The 11,056-nt window shown below is 40.8% G+C and overlaps 1 protein-coding gene across 6 annotated transcripts in view; it reads left to right on the plus strand.

Moving 5' to 3' along the window:
• Positions 1-9,883, plus strand: part of LOC129122945 (WASH complex subunit 2A-like) — a 35,644-nt gene extending 25,761 nt beyond the window's left edge. For 5 of the 6 annotated variants that reach the window (XM_054637079.2, XM_054637081.2, XM_054637080.2 and 2 more), the window contains 6 exons: positions 399-515; positions 2,102-2,164; positions 2,879-3,091; positions 4,853-5,455; positions 6,082-6,256; positions 9,400-9,883. In XM_054637079.2, the coding sequence (XP_054493054.2) occupies positions 399-515; positions 2,102-2,164; positions 2,879-3,091; positions 4,853-5,455; positions 6,082-6,256; positions 9,400-9,536 (1,308 nt within the window). In that variant the 3' untranslated portion in view covers positions 9,537-9,883. The remainder of the gene's footprint in view (positions 1-398; positions 516-2,101; positions 2,165-2,878; positions 3,092-4,852; positions 5,456-6,081; positions 6,257-9,399) is intronic. The other variant, XM_077183121.1, reaches the window with a different exon arrangement.
• The last annotated feature ends 1,173 nt before the right edge of the window (positions 9,884-11,056 follow it).

The following is an 11,056-nucleotide window of genomic DNA, read 5'->3' on the forward strand; positions in this document are numbered from 1 at the left end:
TGCAATTACATCTGTGCAATAACTTTTGTTTTTTTCTTAAGTATGTTATAATGGAGGGGTTACCACTGTTCCTGATTGGCTCAGCCTAGCCCAGCAGCACATTCATCTTTGGAGCCACCAGGGATTGGCACTGCTAGATATGGAAAAAGCTTCTACCAGTTTCTCACAAAATCCACCCCTGTAGCTCCCCACCTCCGCTACCAAACCTGGCCATGCAAACTAAATACAACTATGCATAGCAGGATTAAAAGATGTGGCCAGGTTTCTGTTCAGTTAAAAACAAGATTTTAAAGATTTTTTTCTTGTGTTCTTTTGGGGTTTTGGGTTTGGTTTTTTTTGGATCTTCACACCATGCTTTTTACCCCATTCATGTTGACTTGTGCCCATAATGCTTTCAGAAAATGGCTGAGAAGAAAACTCTTCAGACCAGTGTTGGCCCTTCCTCAGTGAGCAGTAACTTAGAAAATGCTTTAAGTGCCAAGCAGGATGAGACTCTGAAGGCAGCAACTACAGAGGCAAGTACTTAAATCTTGTGTCTCGAACAGTATGCAAAGAAAAAGGAGATGTTTAATCCTGTTTTAAGTATCTTGGAAAGATGAAAAGTAATGCCTGGATTCACTGGCTGCCAGGCAGCAGTGTGTGACCAAACTTCTCTGCTTATCACCAGGTGCATTGTTAGAAGCAAGAAGTTTAAATGTTATTGATATTTTAATCATTGTACCGACACATTTCACTTTAAAAAGTGAAATGACAGTGGTCCAGTTGTACTGAAAATTAGTTGTTTCTTCTTCTCTGAAGTGCCAGTGTCTGTTGGTGTGAATGTGGTCTTTAAAGGCAGCCTTTCTCAGAAAGGAGATCAGGGCATGCAGCACAAATCTCTGTCAGTTGAGACTCCTATCTTGGAGTCTCTATGGTGAGTAAACAAGACTCCTGTCCTTAATCCTGCAGAATCAAGTGTCTCTGGGAGAGGTGATCTGGACCAGAGTTCTGGTCTGTGTCTCACCAGAGCTGCTTGATGGATTTTCATGTGTACAAGATTAGCTTTTTGTTGTAGGGAGTGGGAGTCTCTTTTTTTCCCCTGGGCTGAAGAACACAGAGCACACCTGTAGGGTTAGTAATTAGCATGTCTTCCCTTTTTGTAAAGTGTTCCTTGAAGTTTAAAACCAGGCTCACCTTCCTGTTTTCTGTAGCTACAGCCTGCTTAGGAATGGTTTCAGCCTGTCTGAGGTTAAGCTGAACACCACATGCAATTAAGTAGAGAACAATCTCCTTAGATACTAGGATTCCTCTGTCATGCTCTCAAGCCCTTCAAACTAGTGTTGTAACTCTTGCAAAATCTCAGTTACTTCAACGTAGCTGAAGGAGCTCTGACTGCCCAGTCATACCAACAGCACTATTACCTAACTCACAGAACCATGCAGACTACAAACTTGTGGAGAGCAAGCCATGGGAAGTGCACCTTAGCTGATTTGATTCATTCCTTGAGTCCTAGAATTGACCCAAGTCTTCAGACCAAACAGCTGCTCTCGCTCTTTTAGCCTAGTCTTCTTTCTAGCACTACTGGCCTGGGTGTTTTAAAGGAACACTCACTTCTCTGAAGCTGGTTTTTTTTGAAGTCTGAGTGGAACAATTTTGAAGCTCTCTTGGCTTCCATGTGGGCTTCATTGAAGTCTGTAGCCCTGTTACAGCCAGTCACAAAGAGAAAAGTTAGATCATTGCCTGGCAATATGGCTTCATATCACCAGGGGACAGAATAAGCAAGGAGAGAGAAGGTAGCTGTCCTGCCTGAGGGCAGCTGTCCTAGTTGTCCTAGTGGTGGCAGTGACCTGGAGAAGATGGATGTTGTTCAGTTATCATGGCAAAGTATAATATTGGGTAGAAGGACAGGTGAATGAAATGTAATGAATATGGGGCCATGGCATGTGGGAAGCTGAAGCTGAAAATTTTGTGACTATAGCTCTAATGGTAGAATGTTATAACAAGGTATCTTCAGAAAAAATTGGTAAGCAATTAGCTGCTTTCTATACATGTATTAAAATGAAAACTATGGTTGGTTGATAACAACTTGTCAGCTTGTTTAATCCAATGTAATTTTGTGCAGAAATCTACAGGTCCTGTTCCCATTAAAACCAAAGAGCCTTCATCTCGGATTGGAAAGCTACAAGTAATTAACTTTACTGGCATTTTAACTTTCAAAAAAAAAAAAAGAAAATCTTCCTTGCCTCACTGATAGCTTTCCCTGAACCAAAATCTTATTGCTTCCTTACCTTATTCTTGCAACATTATCATTTTTTTTCAGATGGCGTATTTTTGATTGCTTTTTCTGTATCGCATGTTTAATATTATTTCCTCCTTCTGTTTCAGTCCTGACTCTAAGCAGCACTATTTACTCATGCTGGGGGGGCAGAGGGTGGGCTCCACTTTGAACTGCTATTGTTCTTAGCACTATTAAGTAGGTTTAGAGACTCTTTAGGGGGGACTATGGTTATGTTCCTCTTTTGACACAAAACGACTAATAACTGTCTATATCACAGTGAAATGTGTACCATTTCAAGTCAGTACCATTCAAAGTCAGAATCATTGTCTCCTCAGACAGAATATTGACCTACGTAGGTGTTTGGTCTGGCATAACTTGACCCTGCTGTTCCTGAAGCTCTTACACAGAATAATAGTGTTGACCACTCCACAATTTTGGTGAGACAGAGCTTGTGGGAGACACAGAAGTTCTTAGGTCTGAGAAAAGCCAGGTACTTTAGAAGTAGAACTTGATTACCAAGATACACTAGTTCTTTCTGCTTCTCTGGGGCCATGCCTGCTCTGGAGCAGTAGTAATGTGATCTCTCTCTCTGTGTATGTTTTTGTTGTCCCTGTTTTGTAGGCTAACTTAGCTATTAACCCTTCAGCCTTACTACCTGGTGCAATGCCTAAGGTTTCCAATCTCAAGTCCCCTTTACCAGTCCTGGACACTCCATTACATGAGCCCAAGGAGGTGCAGAACAGCGAAGCCTTCTCTGCCACAGGAAGGAATGAAGAGCTGGGTGTAAGCTTTGATCAGCCCATGCAAGCAGACACCTTGCACAATGCCAATAAGGTAACCTTGGTATTTAGGATAAGAGGAAGGGGGTTTAAAAACACAGTCTGTCCTCGTGCAGGAGTTTGTTTTGGTATGCAAGTTCTGCTAACAGTGTGGTTTATCTCAATCTAAATGGGACTGTGAAAATCTAATCCCTTCTCACTTCTGTGGATCACTGAAGAAAAAGTCTAGCTTAGCACCTATACTTAGCTCAGTGAGGGGCTTATGCATATACCCGGTGCCTTTTAAAGTACATAAGTACCTTTTCCAAATACTGGATTTCCCTATTCGTTGAAGGTATGTTAGCATAACATCTTGTCCCATCCCAGGAGACACCAACCCAAAAAAATATTTAAAAGACATCTTGCTAGGCTAACTGAAAAACAGGTTACGGGCAGCTGCTTTCACAAGCTATCCAGAACACATCACTGCTGTAGGGTGACCTTTAACTCCTCTGTGGATAAAAACGTCATGCTGTCCTGAACTGTAACTCTCAATTCTTTTTCAAGGAAAACTTTTGTTTTTACACAAAGGAAAACAAAAAGAAGTGTTACAGCTTTTGATGTGGCAAATCTCTGCCTCCTGACTCACTTGTTTTTCACTCATACTTTCTACTTTATGGACTGCAAAAGACATATTCTAATTAGAGACTTAATCGTTCTTTTAAAAAATGGAAGTGTCAGCCATGTAGTTAAGATTTCATCTAGGTGCCTATGATTTTATAAGTCTGTGGGGTTTCCTGAGAGCAGCAGTTTGAGTAAGATAACTTAAGATTTTAACTTTGATTCTTTCTTCCTCTGATGCTGATGAGGCTGTTCATTACTAGATGAGTAGCAGAGATGACTTGGAAAGATACAGCAGCCACCAACAACCAGGGCTGACATGACCCCTTAGTGACAGGGTTTGAAGCTTGTACATCAGCCTGGTGCATTACTATGTAGGCATAGTTGTTTCCAATAGCAGCGTGTTCCAACAGACAAAGCTCTCTATTGTGATACTTTTAAATAGATAGGCCTGCAAAGAATAGACTGCCTGTAGCTGCATATTATCAACCTTGAATGCTGATTTTACTGTAGTGATGATGCATGTTTTTTACAGAAGTAATCTGAGAAGCAGCATCTTGGTAACTCTACAGTGAACAGTGAATGCTTTTTGTGGCTCAGGTTAGATGCTGTATTTTGGCATATCATTGCTTCTTCAACCTTTCAACTTTGAGTGTGAATATATCCAGTCAAATGCACTTTTTTCCAATGGCTGGAACAAAGCAACCTGCCCAGCATTCTGCCTGCCCTTTCAAAGAAGAGTGCATGAAGCAATTAACAGAAGGGAAGAAGAAGCTGTAGTGATCCATTTCCTACCCATGTTAATACTCCTGTCCATGTGGGAAAGGGGAGAGGCTGTAATGGAAACTTGCAGGGGGCTTCCTTAAAAGCGACAATTAACTGCAATAGGCTATACATAAAATGAAACTGGGTGGAAAATACAATTAGTCATGGCTTGAACTGCACTGTAAGAGCCCCTAGATTAGCAAGATAACAGGCTGACTAAGGTATCACCTAAAGCCAAGGGGCTAGTGTGGCTTGCTGACCTGTTGTGACTCTATTTGCAGGTGCTATTGCTTTTGTACACCAGTTCATCACTGTAGAATGACTAAGGGCAGCAAATCAGAAATCCTGGGTTATATTTCTAAATCATTCTCCTAATTACTCCAAGCTTGAATGTCCTGTGGGGCTTTTTCCTTATGTATGACCCTACTTTGCTTTTCCTCCTTCCTTGCAGACCAGGATCAGGGTTCCAGGGAAGCGCAGACCCCCCAGCAGAATGGCGCGGCGTCTGGCTGCCCAAGAGGCTGAAGTGAGTGAGGACATGGACGCTAATAAAGAGCCACAATTCTCTCTACCAAAACAGATGTCAGCAGTAGAGAACATAAAGGAGCCTCTTGCTACTGAAGCAGAGTCCAAGGAAAATGGCTTTCTCTCTAGCTTGTCACTACCAGCTCACAGCAGTGTTTTGTCTGCTGGGACAAACAAACTCCTTCCTCCAGAATCCACAGAAAATGGGGATGATCTGTTTGAATCTGAAGACCTTTTTGCAAGCAGCTCATCGTCCAGACCAGTTGCACAACCAAAGCTGAAGGAAGGAATGCCAGACAGTATGGCTAACAAACCCATAAAGGGCAGAGAGAAAAAGCCTGATCTGGGTGACCAGGACAGCAATGATCTCTTCCAGTCTGTACAACAAAAGTCTTCAACAAAAAGCAGCTCTATACCTTTTTTGGAGGAAGAGGAAGATTCTCTCTTTACATCTCAAAAAACTGTAAAAAAGGAGTTAAAATCTGCTATCCACCAAGCAGTTGACCCTACTGCCCAAGATATATTTGAGGTAATGGCTGAACCTGCCACATTGTTTTTTGTTTCCCAGGTCCATATGTAGACCCCTCTAATTTACACTTAATGGAGGCTGCTGAATAGGATGGGGTGTGCAGGATAAGGGAGTGAAGTAAACTCTAAATCCTGCTCCACTGCTGGGATATAGAAACTCTTTGGTTGTTCAGCCCCTAACTAGCAGCAGTAGTTTAAAAGGTGGTGTCTTAACACAGAGCTGGCATGCACTGAATATGCTGTGATGGCATACCTTTTTCAGAATAATAAGGTATTTGGTTCTTATTTATTAACTGTCTGTTCAATTCCCAGTAATTAAATAACACTTTAAAAAAAGGAATAAAATTGGTGGGCTGGGCACTTGATACAGGCATCTGTGAGCTGTACTTGACCTGTGTACAATCCACTACTAAGGCACTTTTGCCAAGTCCCCCATGAGGAAAAGGGTCTCAAACTTCTTGCTAGTTAGGTTGGCAAATACCTCTCAGATTGCTGAGTTCAACCTTTGTCTAATAAGCCCAGGAAACCCAAGTCTTCTAAACATCTCAGCTGCTGTGTACAGAAAATTTTACTATTCTCTTGAAGTGTGTTGTGGATTGATGAGATCTTTCTCTATTTTTCTTCAAGGATGATATATTTGCTACTGAGGCAATTAAGCCAGTGACCAAAATTAAAGAGAAAATGCCAGAGACAAACCTGTTTGATGATAACATTGATATTTTTGCGGATCTAACTGCAAAACCAAAAGAAAAGAAGACCAAGAAAAAGGTGGAACAAAAATCCATATTTGACGATGATATGGGTAAGTGTATGTATAAACAAAATCTTGCTACTAGTGTTGTACTATTGTAGCACTATTGTCCTGAATTGCATTCATCTAAGGTGTTTTAGGACCTTCTACTTTTCAACTTCTCTGAAATCTCTAGTCATCTTTGGATTTTAACCTTGGATGAGAACTTTCTAGATTTGTAGAACTAGCATAGCATTAAAGTAGTTTAGGAGAGAGTATAAAATTGTCCTGAGAAAAAGTTTAATTCCTGTAGGGAATTACTCCAGACAAGTTTCTAAGAGACTCATTTCACATTATGGCTCTGAGACAGATTCCGTATTTTAATTTGCACAGCTTTTTGTATTGCACTTTCAAATCAACCACTGTTATGAACAAACTAGCATCTCTGTCCATCCCACCTTCACTATTGTGTTAACTACCTTGGAGCCCATAAGCTTTTGTTTACATTCATGTACCCAGGACAATTTACAGATACTCCACCTGAAACCAAATGTTTGCTATGTAAAATCTGTTGAAAAAACAGCGAGTAGTAATGTGAAATGGTGCACAAAGCATGCTCCTTTCTTCTCTGTCAGCAGAGATACTGAAAGTAATGTGATTCTCAGCTCTGTCTGTTCTCAGACTCTTCATGTTCATAGCTCTTTGAGATTGCATGTATTTCTTTTCTAAGACAAAATTTCTTCTCTAGCTTTGGTTCTTGTCAAGTCTTCATTCCCTCTGACTTACTCAATTTGAACCTGACTTACCACTGTTTTACTTGGACTGCTGCTAAGCACTCTAGCCTGATGGCTGAAATCTGTAAATGTGCTAGAAAACTTGCTGGAGAATGAGCATCTTGAGATTTCAAAATCTTCTTGATTGATATAAAAAATAAGACTTAAAGGTTTGTTAGAAAGGTATTTAAAATACATATTGGATGATTTTTTTTAAAATCTTGTTTTAATAATTTACATTTTATCATGTAGTCTATAGTAAGTGAAAAAAAATTGCCAAGCAGTTACCCCTTCCAAATATTCAACAGAAGAATCTGAACTGAATGTTGAAGAAAATAGTTGTAGAGTGCCACTTGAAAATTAGCCACAACAGAACTTGTTGTTTGTACTTCCACTTCTGACATCAACTCTGGTGCTAGAGCTTTGTGTTTGATGTCACAGCTGATCTTGATGCCTATTGCACCTAAAGTACCTGCATCTGATGGGCTTCATCTTCTGTAGAGTGGTGACTGTTCAGCCATAGGTATGCAGCTCCTTAGTGCCCATGGAGCTCCACAACACCCACAGGAGTGTAGGGAGATGCCTGAAGATGAAGAAGTTCTGCAGTAGAATTGTGGAACTGCACTTGCCTACATTTCACGTTAAGGGCTGGCTTAAGTGATGGTGGTAGCACTTTTACAGAGCTGTACGTGTTTGTCTTAGGAGAACCTTTCTGCTGCAAATGAAACAGTAAATTCCAGCTGCAGTTTGAGGGGGGATGAAGGCTGCAGGCTGTTTTCTTTCATCCTACCTCACCTTTCAGTCACTAGAGCCCTTAATTACCTTATAGCTGATGTCACCTCTGCTTATGTTCAAAATGGTCACTGAGCTTTCTTGCACTCTGACAAATACTGTTTTCCCTGGGCAAATTTTTTGTTTTCTTTAAGCCTCTTTATAAAAAATAGGAGTGATACCTCTACTGCTTATGGCAGTCTCTCTCTGCTGTAAAACTAATCCATGTAATAGCTTCTTGCTTTGGAGTGATGCCAGTAGGGGATTACTCTGTTTTGCTGCCTTTCTAAACTGCTCTTGTGCTGAAATGTGGTCCTGGATTATTCCTGTGTAATCCCTATGATCAGCACAGTAGCAGACACATGCTGAATTGGAAGTAGTGAGAAGAGACAGGGAAACACTTTTTGATAGACCACATTGTGCTTGGCCTCTGCTCAAGGTTAGGCTGTGTGCTGAAGATTGAAATAGTAGGTTTTATAGTCTGGACTAGTAATTCAGAGAATATTCTGAGTTGGAAGGGACCCACAAGGATCATCAAGTCTGACTCTTATATGAATGGCCCATATGGGGATCAAACCCACAACTTTGGTGTTATTAGAGCCATGCTCTGACCAGCTAGACTCAGTGGCTACATTAACCTCTGTATAACACCCATATTTTCTTAATAGGGATTCAAGACCCGTTATGTGCTATTTACACTGGCCTTGTGAATCAGTAGTGATCCTTATATCTAAAGCTGGAATTTTTTTGGTTTTATACTCTAACTACATAATCTGAGTATCCTAAATTTCTTAGTTTAGAGTACAAGATACACTGTTGTGTACACTCAGGAAACCTGATGGTAACCCCTCAGCATGTGTACAGTAGCAGCTTCATCTCTTTCATGAGCATAGTCCTAAACACAAGCAGTTCTAGCCACAGCAAGACTGTGAGCTCTGCAGCTGACACAGGCTATCTGTGTTGGATGATTTAATTTCTATGTATTGTTGTCCTCTGCCTTAATGACAGTGTGATATTTTTCCACTTTGTGATCCTAGTTATTCACAACAGATATGCTTGTATTGAGGAAGGTGGTGCAAGACCTCGATTCAAGACTGTAAACAGACTTCTTGAATATTATCAGGAGAGTGGTTATAGCTGTCTGCCTCCTTGCATCTTAGCAATGGTCTGTTCTCAGGGGATTTATATTATGTTCTTACTGTGCTGTACATTAGACTCGTGGTTGGTGAATATCACCACAGTAGTTGCTAGCAACCACCATCTTTTCCTCTTTGGATTTTCTTTAGCAACAACCTCACAGCGCTTGGATCTCTCAGGTTCCTCAGACACTAATGTTCTAGATAAGAGGGATGTTATCTGGCCCTTGCCTGATAGAATTTATTGTGGAGCTTTAATTTATTAGTACTTTACAAATGCTTATGAGAGCCTGAACATGTTATAAAATACAAGTATTATGCTGTCTACTAAGAAGAAAAAAAAAAATCTTAACAGCTAACGGCTCCCACGTATGTCCTTACAAATGCATTCAGAATTGCAAGTAGCAGGAAAGCATTTGTTTATCACAGAATGTCCTTGGCAGTCACTGCTGTGTGATGGAGTCTCTTGTGTACAATGTTGCTTCTGTTTAGTAGTCACTTCTCATTAAAATCTATTTTTTATTCCCCTCTTTAGATGATATCTTCTCTAGCAGCCAAGTCAAGATACCTACTCCTAAAACCAGATCTTCCCAAGCAGCCTCAGAACCAAAATCCGAAAGCAAGATCCTCAGCACATTTGATGACCCGTTGAATGCCTTTGGAGGCCAGTAGTCAAGGGGATGTGTTGCAGAGAAGCAGCCTTCCTTAGCCCTGTCCAGTACTAATACTCTGGATTCTCTAATTCAGTAGAACTGGAATGACATGGACATGGATATTTAAATGAGATTACCCATTTAAAATGGTTAGTATTCTCTTGTGCTAGTCTAATTCTGCTAAATTATATATTTTTTAAAAAATACAGTAACCTCCTGCTATCATGTTTCCATAGTGCCGAGATGAATACAGCCTGTGCAATACCTGCAATGAAGTAATCTATTATATAAAGTATAGTTTGTTTTATTGAACAGATCTATAGATAAAATAATTGATAAATAGTAAATGGAGTCTGTTAAACTTGATCTGTCTGCACGTCTTACTTTCCTCTTTACTTCTTGCTTAGAACGTGTGCATCATGACTTGAATGCTACCAAAACCATTACCGTGCCTTGTCTGGGTCAGCTGCCACCTACTGAGCTAGTGGGAGGGCTAGGCTGGGTTCAGTACCAGGTACAGCTTCTCTTACAGATGGAGCAGTTAGGAAATCTCAGAGCAGGACTTGACACCAGCTCTAATGAGGTATTTCATATAGGCAACTAATGTGGGTTGTAAAAATAACAACAGTTAATGCTGCTTTGCCAGGGAGAGTGTGTTACAAATGAGCACCAAGCGGTCCATGAAGACAACAGAAACCTAACAGTGTCTTCTGTTCAAGTTGTAGGCCATTAAATGAGATTTTTCACCTGCATGGAGCTGCCAGAGTTTTGCAAATAAGTGTTTTCACCAAGTCCATCTGTACAGAGCACGCTTGGTCACTTCCAGGCTGACAAGCCAATGCACATACTTTGTGGAAAGACTCTTGTGCCTAAAGGCTTGCTGTCTGCTTTCCCTTCTCCTCCATAACACAGTGTAAGCTGTATACAGGAGGTTGCTGCTCTGGAATCCTCTAACCGTGGAATGTATTTGGTCTAACTTTACTTCCTGCATTTTCTAGATTTCCTTCTGAAACAGATGCCATTAACCGTAATTGATACCCAGTGGTAGACACTTGCTCTCCTGCATGCATTCAAGCAGAGCAAACGCATACATGCAGGAGGATCGAATGTTTATTTTATTGTACAAGTGACTGCCTGCAATTCTGACTAGATTCACTGCTTTTATGATAGTGACTACTTTATCTTGGACTCTTTAAGACTGTTCTGCTGTGAATTTAAAGCATGTGCTCAGAGGAGTTCTTTGAGATCAACTCCCACTTGCACTGCAGTCCCCATTCTGAGACATCTGCTTCAGTCTCTTGTTTCTCAAGTTGAATTTCCTTTATCAGGCACAGTAAATACTACAGCTGAAACATCTAGCACTAATGAGGGTAAAGCAGAAGGAAAGGTTGGAAGGGATAAAGGAGAAACATGATGTATTGATTTGCACCATAGGTGGGCCTGGCAATGATTCATGTTAAGTGGGGGTTAAGCTGAGAGTAGCATCTTGAAAAAGAGTGTGGGGGCTATTTGCAATTGGGTGTCTGCAGTGAAAGCACT

The sequence above is a fragment of the Agelaius phoeniceus genome, chromosome 9 (assembly GCF_051311805.1).
Source record: "Agelaius phoeniceus isolate bAgePho1 chromosome 9, bAgePho1.hap1, whole genome shotgun sequence".
Lineage (NCBI taxonomy): Eukaryota > Metazoa > Chordata > Aves > Passeriformes > Icteridae > Agelaius > Agelaius phoeniceus.